We start from the raw sequence: 17,293 nt of genomic DNA, 5'->3' as shown, positions 1-17,293 counted from the left end.
AATGACGGCGATGCATAGATAATATAATAGAGGGCTCAGCAGTTATTTTGACTGAACAGCTTTCTGTTACATGAGGGGCATAAAAGTTGGGTACAAAATTTGAAATCAAATTAAGTGATGATCTTTTCCCGAATTTCCAACTGTATGTACATTAGCATTCAGACCAGGACTTAGTGTCAAATAAATATTGATGGTATATTTTTTAGCTATAGAAGTTTGCAGTTTTTTAAAATTTTACTTCAAACATCTAAAAAATTACCTGGGGACATTGGAAATGTCAATTTTACATACTTTAACGTCCAAAAAAGTGCATCAGTATACTAAATTAGTCACATATTTTTACCCAAGGCAGATTCTAATGTCATATATTTAAACTGCTTCGAGAATTTTTCCCGGGACAGAAAATGTGACGAAAATATAGAATGACTCGTTTAAGAAATTAAAAAAAGAATTTTAGAAAATAAAGAAATTTAGACAAATAATTTTCTAATTTTCGTAAAAAAATCTTATTTTCGCTAAAATAACCTTATTTTAACATTTTAATTAGTAATTAAGCGTAATTACATTTTGAAATTGCTCAATTATCTATAGATTAAAGCTTAATTATAATAATGACGACATTCTTAGATGTTTATAGGGAGGGTTATAGAAGACTGAAGTCTTGCTACCCTAACAACAGGACTGGTGTAAGATGTCTAGGATAGTGTTGAGGTCTGTTTGAAGACACTGGCCATTAGATTGTTTCCTGTCAATAACTTGATCAGTGACGGATTCAGTGCTAGCTCTGGCCAAATTGAAATTATAACCCTCAGATTTTCAGGAACAAAAATAAGCCTGCATGTGAAAGCGTGCGGAAAAAAATGTCAGATTTTCAACACTATTTTAATTATAGTTGTAAAAACCATTATTAGTTTTACTGACATCAGACTCAGTGATCATGTCATCATATCATGCAGAAAGGTAACTTCAGTAAATAAGTCAAGGGGAAATCAATGCGAGAATCATATTTAATATTTTCTACTTTATTTTCTTTGAAGTCGAGTTTAAAAGAAAATATGCATTGTGACTTTTTTCTTGCATTAATTAAGTTTTTACAGAAACGTATCAGTTTTGTGAGGAAATAATGTTGATCTATATGGTCCTTTCTGCCAGTGTCAAACACAATCTATCTTTTAAACCTACCAATAATTCTGCAGCTCATTTATTGAAAGAACATTTAAACTAAAAGTAATTTAATCAAATTTTTGATGCTTTCTGCCTTCTCTGACACTGCCATGACTGTGTATTGACTTATCCGACTTTGTGTCGTCAGAAATACCCTGCTGTTTCGGGTAAGAATTTTCCCGATTTTCGCCAAAAGCAGTTGCAATTTTGCAATTTTTGCAAGTATCTTTTATTAAAATAGCCTTTCTACTCCCGTCCCTAGATTTGCCACCTAATGCCACTGGTTGCCACTTATTTCCATGGTAAAAGGGTGGCAACTTGTGGAAATAGGTGGCATTAGCTGGCATTTGGTGTAATTCAACTCTTCTTTCCACATAAGTGGTAAATTTGCCACCAAATGCCACTTTATTTTGGTGGCATTTAGGTGGCATAAGGTGTAAATTTGAACATAGTTTTTCTTTATGGTGGCAAAAAGGTGGAATCTGGTGGAAAGTAGAACATAGTTTTTTTTCATGGTGGAAATTGAGTGGCGTTAAGTGGAAAATACGGACTTAGAAAATTTTCTTGGTGGCAAATAGGTGGAAAAAAACTTAGAAATTTTTGTGATGTTTGATTTAAAAGCAAACTGTAAGACATTGGATTACCATGTACAAAAATCTTTACATGGACTCAGGGTGGAATCAAGGTATAATGGACACTAAATTTCAAACTTCAGGCCTAATTGACACGGACCCGGACTTTGCTCCACATTGAAAACAGCTCGTAGAACACAAAATGCCCCCTTGATGCATTCAGTAACTGTACAAGAAACAGAAATCATTTGGTCACTGTGCACTGGCTGTTTGATGTACTGACCTCAAATCAATAATTATGGGTCATTTACAAGTCAAAAGTGACTTCTGTATCAAATGTGATCTTAGACCAAAGCATTCTCTAGTTATTGGGCAAAAAATATTCTAGCGTTCAAGGTCAGTGTGACCTAGACCTTTGACCAATTGACGTCAGACCTCAGAATCAATAGGGGTCATCTGCTGGTCATAATCAACCTCCCTATTTAGTTTCATGATCCTAGGTCTAAGAGTTCTCAAGTTAATATCTGGAAACAGTTTAACTGTACCAGGTCACTGTGAACTTGACCTTTGATGGTCTACATACCGAACAACCGACAGACTGACAGACATCTGCAAAACAGTATAACCAGACTCCTTCTTCAAAGGGTTTCGTTAAAATGAGAATAAGTCTACGCTGTATCCAGCTGGACAAAAATAATATTCAGAGTGGTATACAGAAAATTTGAACTTTGGTTATTTTGTGAGACAGAATATTTATTATTATTTATTATATCTTTGTATTATATTCAATATATCAATGTAAATATTAATAAGTCACTTTTTCAATTAACAATTCTGAAAGACAGAAAAAGGTGGAAAATAGGTGGCAGCTAGTGGAAATTGGCTGTGCTGTCCGAATCTGAAAAGATCATTTTTGAATGTGTCTACAGCATATTATTTCTGCATGAGTGAAAGTTGGTTAAAGATAAGATTAATGAAAGATCAAGTTACAAGCTCCCACACTAATGTATAGAAACAACCCCAGGTGGAATTTGGGTCAGTTAAGATTCATATATGCAGGCAAACATCAGGTCAGATGCAAAGAAATAGTTCTTGCCTTTTCTCTTCATTAATTGAAAAAAAAGAAGTGTATATAAAAAGGATGCTTTTACAATAGCTTTTCAACATAAGTATTTGACACCTTTAGCTGACCAAAATAGTGTATGTGTGGAATCAATTTATCTGTGTAGTAATACCAAAATTTGAAAACTGGCATTTGATGAGTCTGTCAGGGAGAAAATGGAAACACATTGTGAGAGGTAACAATATTATACTGTTTATTTTTTTTTAATTATTACTAGCTTTAACATTGTCTTACTTACTAAATCTTAACAAATACTGCTTGAAATTAAAATCAACAAATCTCCTTTTATGTCTTGGGAAGTTTGGCAGATGGATAAATCCCAGATAAATTTTCTGGAATATAGCTCAATCATGTTTATAACAGTGCTTGTAAAATTGTATCATTTTGTTATTATTTACATTATTGATTAGCACTTAGGGTACAATATGTACTTTAAACTGTTCATACCAGGAACCTTCTGTGAAAAAAGTGCAACTTTGTGACATGATCTGCCTGCCTGACTGTATACCTGAGCAGCATACAGCTTATTACTGCATGAAAGAAACATATCAAGATCATTCTGAATCAGGTAAATATTATATGTTTTTATAAAAGCTAACGTTTAAATAACCCTTAATTTTACCTATCTCTTTTAAAGAAATACATCAATTAATAGAATTTTCTGGCATATTATATGAGAAATGTTAATTATAAATGTGATGAAAAACCCAAGTGCCATTATTATCTTTTGCCAAAGGCAGAGGGATATTATTTTTGGTGTTGTCCTTTCTGTTTCAACTGTCCGTCAGATTAACTGAAAATGCTTGTAATTGGAAAATTATTTTAGTAGCTTAGTCTATAGAATCACTAAACCTCATGTAATTATTATAAGCTCATTAACGCAATTGTTTACCTAATAAAAGAAGTATTTCCGCTTGATTCAGTAAAAAATAGGGATATTTCCTGTATCTATTAATGGATGTTCAAGAAACTTTATAAATATGTAGATCACTACAGGCAGCATTGCATGTGCAGTCAGGATCACTTCATTAGTCAGAGTTATTGCCCTTTAATTGTTTTTCAATCCATAAATTCCTACATAACAAGTACATTGATAGATATTCATGAAATTTGACACAAGTGTAAATCGCTTTGGAGCAATGGTGCTTCCACATCTTTCATCAAATCTCAAGTTTTTGCATTGTTATTGCACTTTTATTGATTCAAGATGCATGTATTCCCACAAAACAATGTATCCTTTTGAGTAAATAGAATTTTTTCTACAATGTAGATTTTGATGAAACTTCTCACAGTTTTAATAAAGATGTGGCATATTATTTGACAAAGATTAAGTTTGTAGAGTTTGTTTTTATGTCATTGAGTTAGTTCAGTCTTTTGATTTCATATTTCCTAGAGGAAATTTACAATTTTCTGCTAAATTATTCAGAATGTTAGAAAAAATATATCTTTTAATAGATGTATGGTTTTCTGTTACAGATTGTGTGCTAGAAAATGGCCTTACATCCAAAGGAGCGAAATTTGGAGACTTAAGCCATCCTGGAATATGAAAAAACAAGGCTGCATTGACAACATCCTGATCCTGGTGTTCAGATCTTTTGTGATTTCTTGTGAAGGGTCTTTGCTTTTCGCATAAAAATAAAAAATATATTAATATAATTTGATTTTTGCTTACTACTGATTTTTTTTTTTTGGACCAGCAGGTGCAGCCGATTTACACTGGTTGCCACTTATTTTCCACCTATTGCCAGCTATTTGGTGGCATTTAGTGGAAAATAGGACTGCCACCATAGTGGCATTTTGGTGAAATTTTGTCCACTTACTGCCACCTATAGGTGGCAATTGGTGGAAATAAGTGGCGTTAAAGGAAAATAGATTTTACACCATTATGGTGGCGTTTTAGTGGTAATTTGTCTAAATACTCCACTTACTGCCACCATGAAGGTGGCGATTGGTGGAAATAAGTGGCAAACATGTTTTCCACCATAATGGTGGCATAATGGTGTAAAACTGTCTAAATACTCCACTTATTGCCACCTAAAGGTGTACCCAAGTAGAAAAAGGTGGAATTTAGTAGAAAACCAGTTTGCCACTGTCCTGTTCATTTTTTCACCATTTTGGTGGCATTTTAGGTGGCATTTTGGTGGAAAATTGTCTAAATACTCCACCATTGAAAAGGGTGGCATTATAGTGGCAAATCTAGGGACGGGCTGAGTGAGTGCTTGCTGGATATGGAAAATACAATTTATTATTGGTTCGATATGTTCTACCAGCGCCCGTTTTATTTGATCTTGATTCGAAGCCTTCCGGCCACAAAAACACATCGTTGTCGTCTCCAACCTCGGTAAAAAGTCACAATGTTAAAGTCTCTCAGGTAGTGTTTTGTATTAAACTTGTAACTTTTATATTTAAGCATTAATGTGGAGTCCGGACAATGTTGGGCAATTAAACGGCCCCCGGTTAAAACCGCCCCGGTCAATACTCCCTGAAGTGGTCAATACTGGCCGGTTGTGTGATCGGTCAGAACTGATATACTGGCTCAGCTCGTCTAATATAACTGGTCTAAAGTCTTTCCACTGGTCATTTTCTTCTGAAGTTAATAACATCTTCAGATTAAAGTCTTGAATACCAGTTCTGAGAATCAGATTTGTTCTCATTGTTTCTCTGTGGTTCTCTGTAATTGGGCATTCCAGCAAGTAATGTTCTACTGATTCTTGGTCACCACATTCACAGTAGGGGACTAGGGGTTACTGTCCAGTCCAACCTTGAATCTGTGTTCTTTTAAATTGCAATGATTCTGCAATTGTATGAGAATTCTTTGGTTAGAACTATTACTGCAGTCCAGTTGTTTCAATTTAACTCTTGGCTTCATCACATACAATGCCTTTCCCTTTGGCTCTAGTGTCTCCCCTTTTATTTCCTCAGCTTGTATAGCAGCTTCCTTAGCTAAACGGTCTGCAATTTCATTCCCAGCAACTTCGGCATGCCCTGGTGACCAATCAAGTTTTATAATGAATCCACCCTTTTCAACAGCTTTCAAGATACCTTTAGCTTCTTGAACAGCCCTGATATGTAATTTATTCTCCCATCCTAAAGTCATAATCCCAATTACTGACTGGCTGTCTGAAAATATTTGTAGAAAAGGAATTTTATATTTTGATTGCTCCTTTAAGATGAATTCTAGTGTTATCTTTATAGCTATAAGCTCACCAAGGAGAATTGAAGCCAATTTGGAAACTGGTTGCTTTAACTCCATCCGTTCTCCACTTGGTAAAAATACACATGAACCTGCACCACATGGACCAGGATTTCCTGGACACGACCCGTCAGTAAAAGCTATTGCAGCATCTGGGTCTGTGTCTTGTAATAGCTGGTTGATAGCTTGTCTAGCTAGGACTTGTTGTTCAGCTGTTCTGTTTTTTGAAGAACCAAGGTTGTTCCAGTAGGTTGGACGGCGTCTACTTGGTTGGAAAAATTCTAAGTAGGAAAGCTCTGGCTCTATGCATCTGGTATCAGTTTCTGTGAGTGATTCCATTTCAGCTACTTGTTGTAACATTCTTCCTACAGGTGTTGATGAAATGTCAGTGATCTTTTCCTCTTCTCTGCATGTATCCAGACATTGTTTCAAAGGATTGTTTACGCCTTTTGCCACTATTTTTGTACATTCTCTTATTGCTAACTCTGTTCTGCGTAATTCTAGTGGTGGTACTCCTGACTGTATTTCTAAGCTTTCACAGCTGCTTGTTCCCATTGCTCCCATACATAGTATCAGACCCTTTCGCTGGACTTTTTCTAATGATTGCACTGAATTTGGTTGCAACTGAACAGATTCGTTAATTTCTGCCGACCAGTTTCGGTTTAAATTATGCCAAAATTCAACCAATATAAAAATTTTTATCATAATTGTTTCTGATTAAAGTGATCACAGAAAATAATATTATAATAATTACAGTGTGAAAAATCAATGCTCCAGGTCGGACACCTGGTAGATTGGATTATCGATCAATAGCGATGACATGGGCAGTCAATTAACGTGCTAATTAACACGTTTTTGTTGTGTAATGTCAATAATCACGTAGAGGCATAAAAACACACGGGTAGGACAATACATGTATTTCTATTTTACAGAGACTTGGAAAATATCAGATTTCTTGATTAAGTTGTGCGTTAAGGTCAACTTTTCTCCTTAACAGTCAAAACAATTGCTTTATAACTTGCAACACTTGTTCACCATCAAAAGCTGACTCTGTTCAGCAAGAAACATAACTCCATCCTGCTTTTTGCAAGAATTATGGCCCCTTTTGGACTTAGAAAATATCATAAAAACACACGGGTAGGACAATATTTCTATTATACAGAGTCGAAAAAATCAGACAAGCGTCTGCACCTGCAAGGCGCTGCTCTTGTTTAAATTTACGCACCAACCTGTAAACAGTTTTCTCTGATACCGCAAACTTCCCGTATGAGGAATGCAGTTCACTGATAATCTGCCTTGTAGGTTTTTCTAAAAAAACAACAACAACATTCCTTTAATTAATGTGTGATTTGATTTCAGATTTTTGTTGGCTTTTCATAGCTACATGTACATGTATTTTGCTTGGTGTATATGACTAAACCTGATACAGAACTTAATATCTCCAAAACGGTACAGTAGTTTTCAATAAAACTTTGCAGCATTATAAATGGGTAATTCGTGTATAGTCCATGTAAAACAAGAGTTTGTTGCATGTCAAACTTCAGCAGAAGTGCATGATTGTCATTGTTACAGTTGTTAGCTAGCAAGGCCAATAGAGGGTCTGGCCCTGATGGGTTTCTTGTTCATGATTTATATGAAAGTTTTACTTGCAGTCAGTTGTTCTATGATGGGCATCAACAGTTAGCAGTGAACCTGGCCTCCATGGTGAAGGCCCATCCAGCATGCCCGCCATCAGATAGACTTCTCAAGGTGCTCAAACTTGGACTGAAAGCAGAAGAAGGTATTATTCCTTATGCTTGTTGTCGTTTTTTTATAAGAATCAAATCATTGTTTGGTTTGACTGATTTGTAAACATTCTGTTCTGTTAAATAACATGGTTTTGTTTATACTTGTTTTTACATATTTTTGCATAATATGAATAAAATGCCTTTATAATTATGTTGATTTTTTCACAAATATGTCTAATAGGAAATCATTTAACTTGCGTATTAATAATTGAGTGGCAATTTTAGGTACAAAACGGTGGCTTAACATGATAACAGAAAGTCAAACTTGTTTTTATGGTATTGTTAATAGTTTGTGAAGGATGATATTTTCGTCAGTGATAACATCAAGGATTATTTATTCATGGTCTGTTGACCTTATGATTACATGTATATCAAGAAGACATCTGTATCTATTAGACCTTAATATCCAGTTTAGTCCTGATTTGTCAGAATGATATTCTTTTTTATTTTTGCATTGCAGATGAGACAGGGGAAAAGACATTCAAAAGTGAATACATCACCCCTGGGGCAGGAATAGATCTGGAGTTTGAAACTGATGGTATGTGTATTGTGATCCCTAGGTCCCTACAGAATGGGGAGTTGGGCTTTGAGGTTTGCTCTTGTGTGTACAATTATGGATCACATATGCCATATGGTTACTATATGTGTGTCATTGTACGCTAGCCTCAAATATCTGGTATGTGAACTCTTATTTGGCTGAATTAGTTCAAACATGATTCAGCCTAACAAGGCATGTTACATGCAACATGCTTTCCTGCTGAAAATGATTTTGCAACATGAAAAACAAAAAACATTTAAATTACAGATTCCGTATGTATTTTATATGGAAATTATTAATTTTAAGCTACCATAGAGTGGCAATTCATTGTAAATATTTATCTAAACAGCAATAACTAAAATTAGGTATAGGATCATTTTAGTTTTTAGCTCACCTGTCACAAAGTGACAAGGTGAGCTTTTGTGATCGCGCGGTGTCCGTCGTCCGTCGTCCGTCCGTGCGTGCGTGCGTCCGTCCGTCCGTCCGTAAACTTTTGCTTGTGACCACTCTAGAGGTCACATTTTTCATGGGATCTTTATGAAAGTTGGTCAGAATGTTCATCTTGATGATATCTAGATCAAGTTCGAAACTGGGTCACGTGCCTTCGAAAACTAGGTCAGTAGGTCTAAAAATAGAAAAACCTTGTGACCTCTCTAGAGGCCATATATTTCACAAGATCTTCATGAAACTTGGTCAGAATGTTCACCTTGATGATATCTAGGTCAAGTTCAAAACTGGGTCATGTGCCATCAAAAACTAGGTCAGTAGGTCTAAAAATAGAAAAACCTTGTGACCTCTCTAGAGGCCATATATTTCACAAGATCTTCATGAAACTTGGTCAGAATGTTCACCTTGATGATATCTAGGTCAAGTTCAAAACTGGGTCATGTGCCATCAAAAACTAGGTCAGTAGGTCTAAAAATAGAAAAACCTTGTGACCTCTCTAGAGGCCATATATTTCACAAGATCTTCATGAAAATTGGTCAGAATGTTCACCTTGGTAATATCTAGGTCAAGTTTGAAACTGGGTCACGTGCCTTCAAAAACTAGGTCAGTATGTCAAATAATAGAAAAACCTTGTGACCTCTCTAGAGGCCTTATTTTTCATGGGATCTGTATGAAAGTTGGTTTGAATGTTCATCTTGATGATATCTAGGTCAAGTTCGAAACTGGGTCATGTGCGGTCAAAAACTAGGTCAGTAGGTCTAAAAATAGAAAAACCTTGTGACCTCTCTAGAGGCCATATATTTCATGAGATCTTCATGAAAATTGGTCAGAATGTTCACCTTGATGATATCTAGGTCAAGTTCGAAAGTGGGTCATGTGCCATCAAAAACTAGGTCAGTAGGTCAAATAATAGAAAAACCTTGTGACCTCTCTAGAGGCCATATTTTTCATGGGATCTGTATGAAAATTGGTCTGAATGTTCATCTTGATGATATCTAGGTCAGATTTGAAAGTGGGTCATGTGCCATCAAAAACTAGGTCAGTAGGTCTAAAAATAGAAAAACCTTGTGACCTCTCTAGAGGCCATATATTTCACAAGATCTTCATGAAAATTGGTCAGAATGTTCACCTTGGTAATATCTAGGTCAAGTTTGAAACTGGGTCACGTGCCTTCAAAAATTAGGTCAGTATGTCAAATAATAGAAAAACCTTGTGACCTCTCTAGAGGCCATATATTTCATGAGATCTTCATGAAAATTGGTCAGAATGTTCACCTTGATGATATCTAGGTCAAGTTCGAAAGTGGGTCATGTGCCTTCAAAAACTAGGTCAGTAGGTCAAATAATAGAAAAACCTTGTGACCTCTCTAGAGGCCATATTTTTCATGGGATCTGTATGAAAATTGGTCTGAATGTTCATCTTGATGATATCTAGGTCAAATTTGAAAGTGGGTCACGTGCCATCAAAAACATGGTCAGTAGGTCAAATAATAGAAAACCTTGTGACCTCTCTAAAGGCCATATTTTTCATGGGATCTGTATGAAAATTGGTCTGAATGTTCATCTTGATGATATCTAGGTCAAATTTGAAAGTGGGTCACGTGCCATCAAAAACATGGTCAGTAGGTCAAATAATAGAAAAACCTTGTGACCTCTCTAAAGGCCATATTTTTCATGGGATCTGTATGAAAATTGGTCTGAATGTTCATCTTGATGATATCTAGGTCAAGTTCGAAACTGGGTCATGTGCGGTCAAAAACTAGGTCAGTAGGTCTAAAAATAGAAAAACCTTGTGACCTCTCTAGAGGCCATATATTTCATGAGATCTTCATGAAAATTGGTCAGAATGTTCACCTTGATGATATCTAGGTCAAGTTCGAAAGTGGGTCATGTGCGGTCAAAAACTAGGTCAGTAGGTCAAATAATAGAAAAACCTTGTGACCTCTCTAGAGGCCATATTTTTCATGGGATCTGTATGAAAATTGGTCTGAATGTTCATCTTGATGATATCTAGGTCAGATTTGAAAGTGGGTCATGTGCCATCAAAAACTAGGTCAGTAGGTCTAAAAATAGAAAAACCTTGTGACCTCTCTAGAGGCCATATATTTCACAAGATCTTCATGAAAATTGGTCAGAATGTTCACCTTGGTAATATCTAGGTCAAGTTTGAAACTGGGTCACGTGCCTTCAAAAACTAGGTCAGTATGTCAAATAATAGAAAAACCTTGTGACCTCTCTAGAGGCCTTATATTTCATGAGATCTTCATGAAAATTGGTCAGAATGTTCACCTTGATTATATCTAGGTCAAGTTCGAAAGTGGGTCATGTGCGGTCAAAAACTAGGTCAGTAGGTCAAATAATAGAAAAACCTTGTGACCTCTCTAGAGGCCATATTTTTCATGGGATCTGTATGAAATTGGTCTGAATGTTCATCTTGATGATATCTAGGTCAAATTTGAAAGTGGGTCACGTGCCATCAAAAACATGGTCAGTAGGTCAAATAATAGAAAAACCTTGTGACCTCTCTAAAGGCCATATTTTTCATGGGATCTGTATGAAAATTGGTCTGAATGTTCATCTTGATGATATCTAGGTCAAATTTGAAAGTGGGTCACGTGCCATCAAAAACATGGTCAGTAGGTCAAATAATAGAAAAACCTTGTGACCTCTCTAAAGGCCATATTTTTCATGGGATCTGTATGAAAATTGGTCTGAATGTTCATCTTGATGATATCTAGGTCAAGTTCGAAACAGGGTCATGTGCCATCAAAAACTAGGTCATTAGGTCTAAAATAGAAAAACCTTGTGACCTCTCTAGAGACCATACTTGTGAATGGATCTCCATAAAAATTGGTCAGAATGTTCACCTTGATGATATCTAGGTCAGGTTTGAAACTGGGTCACGTGCCATAAAAAACTAGGTCAGTAGGTCAAATAATAAAAAAACCTTGTGACCTCTCTAGAGGCCATACTTTTCATGGGATCTGTATGAAAGTTGGTCTGAATGTTCATCTTGATGATATCTAGGTCAAGTTTGAAACTGGGTCAACTGCGGTCAAAAACTAGGTCAGTAGGTCTAAAATTATTAAAATCTTTTGACCTCTGTAGAGACCATATTTTTCAATGGATCTTCATGAAAATTGGTAAGAATTTTTATCTTGATAATATCTAGGTCAAGTTCAAAACTGGGTCACATGAGCTCAAAAACTAGGTCACTATGTCAAATAATAGAAAAAACGACGTCATACTCAAAACTGGGTCATGTGGAAAGAGGTGAGCGATTCAGGACCATCATGGTCCTCTTGTTCAAAATACTGATGTTATGGTCAGTTTTCACCCCAGTTGCTTTTCTTCCATGAGGAAAAATAGACCAGTTGGTTTTCCCTCCTTTTTCCCCCACTACAAGTTTCACTACCTAGTGGATAATTTGTAAAAAATAATATTGAAGAATTTATATATACTGATATATCATTTAACAGAATTTATTTCATCTGACCTTTATTCATCAAAAATGTTTTATAAATACAATGATGAATCAGTTAATAGCTCATTATTATGGTTGTCAAGGAAGGGAGTAAAATCATGCGCATTCAGCATTCTTTAGCTGTTACAAAGAGTGTTGTTCTTGTAATGGTAGACGAATGCCAAATTGCATAAGAGAATACATACTGTAAAAACACATATTTTGGCTGGGTCAGAATTTCGCGAATTTGAAATTTTGAGTATGTTTGCGAGGTTTAATATTCGCAAAATTGTAAAAATGGTATCCTACTCGAATTTGAATTATACTAATGGTGATTATTTAAGCGAGGATTAATTTTTGCAAGATGTAGAGCTGCTCGAATATAGCAAAAATAAAACCCTCGCAAAAATTTCTGCTTTTAAATGATTGGTCATAATTACAGGTCCACAGCCTAAAAACAGTCTGTTGTAAAGAAAATAATAAGAACATAAATTTTAGAGGAAAGCAAATAAAGTTACCAATGCACACTCTGTTTCATACTGACTAGTCACCACAAATAATTGTCCATGCTTCTGAAAATGGATTGTGAACTTTCTTAGAACAAGTTAAGAGTTTAAAAGGTTTGTGAACTGTCTTAGTACAAGTTAAGAGTTTAAATGGATTGTGAACTTTCTTAGTACAAGTTAAGAGTTTAAAATGGATTGTGAACTTTCTTAGAACAAGTTATGAGTTTAAAAGGATTGTGAACTTTCTTAGCACAAGTTAAGAGTTTAAAAGGTTTAGGAACTTTCCAAGTGCAGTTCATAAGAAATTGAAACACATCAGTGTTAAGAAAGACCTAGTACATTTATATTTCAGTTCAGACAATATCTCCGGAAGCAGCTCTTTATGAAACATGCTATGTGACAGCCCACAAAAGCGCATGCAGAGTGGGTGTCTTCCATCCAAGTGGTAAACGTTTTCATTTATTATATACCTATATAAATTCTGTTAAAAAATTGACTTGTATTTCACAATTAAATATGAACAGGCAGAAAAAAATCTGTATTGTACCTTTTAAATTCCGTATTGTATGCTGCCGGACTACTTTCGTTAATATCCATGGCCTGACACAGTGCTATAAATAGCGCACATAAAAACTTCACTTAGTTCTATTTTAATATCGATAAACACTAAAGATTTCACAAACAAAAAGGTAGACTCGGAGGTATATAATAAAAGGGTCATTTTAACAGTAGCTAGATCTGGGATTTTGTATTTGTCTCTAGTGGATTTTGCAAGGTCGGATCACACTCAGTGCTTGCGCGCCTCGTGAGATCCGATCTGGCAAAAATCTGCTCGAACTGAATACGACATCCCAGATCAAGCTACTGTTATGATAACCATATTTTATTATAAGTTAATTTGAACTTGCTTGTGAAGGAAATATGAGTCATTTTCCAGTTGGCTGCCTTATTCTGCAGTGTTGTAAATCTGAATTTGGAGAAAACTCATAATGCAGCCTTGTGATTGAGCTCAGAAATAACCATTGAATCTGATGCTTGAATTTATAGCCTTTTCTCAAAACTGGGTTGTGTTTTCTTTAACACTGGTGATTTTATGCAAATGCTTTAGTAGAATCAGATCTACAGCCCTCCATTTTTAAGCTTGTTCTATTTGCAAATGATCAAGACATTCAAAATAATTCCAAGGAAATCACTCATCCCACCATCTCAAAAACAGGTCATACAGAAACATGGAGTAATGTAATGAATTCTGTTTTAGAAAAGATGTACCGGTATTATTTGATTGAAATTGTTAATTTGAAATTTCAAAAAAAAGAAAACACAGGAGACAGTGACACCTTGGAATATTTTGGCATCTGTTTGTGTATTAAAATGGTTTTCAGTTAAACAGCTGTGTCTTGCATGTTAGATAAGAAAATAGTTTCATTTTAAACAATGATGAGAATGTCAAAATTTATCTAAAGGATTAAACTACAGTAGAGATCTATAGCAAAAAATTTAGTTTGGTAAGAATTGTGTACAATTTTGTACTTTCACCTAAGTTTGCAACAAGATACCTTTGAGGCATCTTGCTACTTGAACCTTTATCCTGTTAAATTTCTAAAACGGACTTGTGTATCATTCAGTTTGGGCAGTACCATTTATTATTTGAAGGGTTGTTCACTGTCAATTTACTGACTGAATAGTGAACAGTGCAGACCATGATCAGCCTGGTCGCAAAGGCAGAATCACTTGCCGCCAGCAGGCAAAAGGTTAAGTAAGATTCATATATTTTACACTTAAAATACCATGTTTTCAAAAGCTGTGTAGTTTTTCTCTTTTTCTGTTTTTATACATGTCTTTTTTCTAAATTTCAGGTCAGTTAATTGCCACAGGATCAGATGATACCTCAATTAAGGCAAGACAAATCTTACTAAGTATTGTGTATATTATGTTCATACACACCTGCCAATCATTGCTTCTCCTCTTTGAAAATTATAATGCAGCTGAGATTCTCTCATTTACTGTCTGCTGACTCAAGTTAAGCTCTTGTCCATTGCAGTTTATCTCACAACTTGAATCAAAGATGTAATATTTATAGGTTATTAGATTTGTATCGAGAAATATGCATGAGTTCTGCAGGGCAAATATTGAACGACTTTAGGAGCGCAAGAACGAGTGCATATTTCTTGATGCAAATCTGATAATCTTTCCAAAATTAGATAAAACTTTGTTACTAAGCCTGGGTGAAATTGAAAATATCTTCATTAAAGAACTTTTAAATGCGACGACATGCACAAATGACGTCACACACCCGATATGAAATTTGAACGTCAGTATAGAAAAATATTGACGTTTCAGGTTCCACTGAAACTTAACGGAGTTATTAAATAAGTATGTAATAATTATTGTTCTGTATTTTGGTATTTCATTTTGACTGAAGCCAAACCAACACAACAATTCCTTTACCTAACACCCTCTTCACAGATTTATTAGAGGAGTTAAACAGCATCTGCAACACTGTGCCTTTGCATCACGGGGCTTTTGAGGTAAATATAGAAAACAGTAGACATTTCTTAAGACTGTAAATCATGTGATGGATCTTTTCGTAAACTGGTATGTTAAATACCTTATGAGAAAACATATTTTATATTTCTTTACTTCTATTGTCAGATCTTGGATGTGGAGAGAATGTTAGCCAAAAGTGCCACACCCCCTGAAGTGATTGCGCAAGAGACTCCGCAACAAGCCATGGAAAATCATCCTGTCATTAGAACATTATATGATCACAATGGGGTATGTAACCACACGCGGTGTATATCATGATTCATATTGTTTCAGCCACAAGTTTTTTTCATTAGGAGCCTGTTGCTGCTTAAGTTGCCAAGCCCAAACTAAAACTTGTTTGAAATGCTGAAAGTTTCACAGGGCTTGACCTTACTAACTGCCCTATTGTCCGGGGCAGGGAAAAAGTGGAGTGCAGATAGGCATAAAATGATACTCACTTGACTGAAACCAAATATATGAAAGATCGCATGAAATACTTCTCAGAAAATCATGTACTACTGTTTTTGCTGTACTGTATTGTAATACTTCATCATATCACCATGTTACACTTAGGCAACCAAAAACTGGATTCGGGCAAGTAAAAAAATGACTGAAGTTGCCCTTTCGGCAAGTGTACCACAGAGTTAAAGTCAAGCCCAGTTTTAGAAAAGTTAGAAATGCAGATGGTGTTATTTTATGGAATTGCTTACCTCCCTTTAATAAGTATTGCTTTGTAAGTTAATTTTAAATGCCCTGGAAATCTTATTTCAGGAAATAACTACACTAGACTTTCATCCTCATCACCAGATTCTGGCATCTGGCAGCAAAGATTTTAGTGTCAGATTCTTCGAATATTCAAAACCTTCAGTGAAAAAAGCATATAAAAGTATACAGGTAAGGCAGATATATTCTCAACTTGTACTGTTGTCCATCTCTAGGTTTATATCACTGTTTGTACCTTTTAAAAATCTTTCAGCCTTTTTGTAGGTATGTCTGAGAATCACTTCAGTTTTAATATTCTACTTGCAACATTTTTTCAGTAACCAGACAATTTACTTTCACATAACAAGTGTAATAACAATTACTACATGTTTTACTGACAATTTTAATCCTTCTGATAGCATGTCCATCATTACTGACTGACAGGATTGCTTGTTCTCAGTCATATTTCTTATACGCCCATCTCGGAAAGAGCGGCGGTCGGCGTCCAAAAGTATGTCCGCTCTCTAAGTCGAACAGTTTTCATCTGATTTTTGCCAATCTTGCTGACAATGTTTGTGGGCATAATATCTTGGCCAAGTTGATAACCAACCAAATTGCCCCAGGCACTCTTGGATAATGGCCCTTGAATTACTTGAAATCTGTGAATTTAGCCTTGTCCATTCAAACAGTTTTGATCTGATTGTCAATTTCATCCCACATGGAACCTCACAATTACCTTCATTCCTTCTTACTCTTTTTTGGGGTTAACAAGGCATACAACATCAACATTATTACATTTATGATACATAACTGAATATTTAGAGGGGCGTATTTTGTGACAGTCTGGCACTCTTGTTACAGGTTATGTACAGTTTTAACCTGATTCATTAAATATTTCCTAAGGTAATAGTAAGTAATATTAATTTTTAAATGTTATACATGTAGCTATGAAGTTTAATTGACTAGATGGGTATTTCATCATGGTATGAATGTGACTTTGTTGAATGAATTTTGAAGATAAAATAAATGGCAGTTTTGTTAGATTATTGGGTTTTAAGTCCTCAACTTACATTCATGGTTTCACATGCATGTTGATTTTAAAAGAGTTGTTTGACAGACCTTGTATACTGAACTTAGTCTACATGAATTTGCTTTTGTCAAACTAGGCATACAACCAATATTGCTTGTTAATATTAGAAAACTAGATCTCCATTCTACACTTACAGTTGTTTTCAAATGAACAGAGTAAAAAGTAAAATGCCTGGAAGCACTG

General features: G+C 35.3%; 1 protein-coding gene and 1 long non-coding RNA gene across 2 annotated transcripts in view; both read left to right on the top strand.

Annotated features, from left to right (window-relative positions):
• The window catches only part of LOC128548568 (cleavage stimulation factor subunit 1-like), a 35,434-nt gene that overhangs the window by 7,858 nt on the left and 10,283 nt on the right, over window positions 1–17,293 (top strand). The window contains exons 2-7 of the mRNA XM_053523821.1: window positions 7,705–7,832; window positions 8,300–8,377; window positions 13,145–13,237; window positions 14,649–14,689; window positions 15,445–15,567; window positions 16,090–16,212. Of these exons, the coding sequence (XP_053379796.1) occupies window positions 7,705–7,832; window positions 8,300–8,377; window positions 13,145–13,237; window positions 14,649–14,689; window positions 15,445–15,567; window positions 16,090–16,212 (586 nt within the window). The remainder of the gene's footprint in view (window positions 1–7,704; window positions 7,833–8,299; window positions 8,378–13,144; window positions 13,238–14,648; window positions 14,690–15,444; window positions 15,568–16,089; window positions 16,213–17,293) is intronic.
• LOC128548569 (uncharacterized) lies at window positions 2,297–4,520 on the top strand. Its single transcript, XR_008367167.1, has 2 exons — window positions 2,297–3,427; window positions 4,336–4,520. It is a non-coding gene; the product is annotated as an uncharacterized LOC128548569 (long non-coding RNA).

This window comes from Mercenaria mercenaria, chromosome 14 (assembly GCF_021730395.1).
Source record: "Mercenaria mercenaria strain notata chromosome 14, MADL_Memer_1, whole genome shotgun sequence".
NCBI classification, from domain to species: Eukaryota; Metazoa; Mollusca; class Bivalvia; order Venerida; family Veneridae; genus Mercenaria; species Mercenaria mercenaria.
Note: the sequence above shows the minus strand (reverse complement) of the source record. Positions and strands in the feature narration are given on the sequence as shown.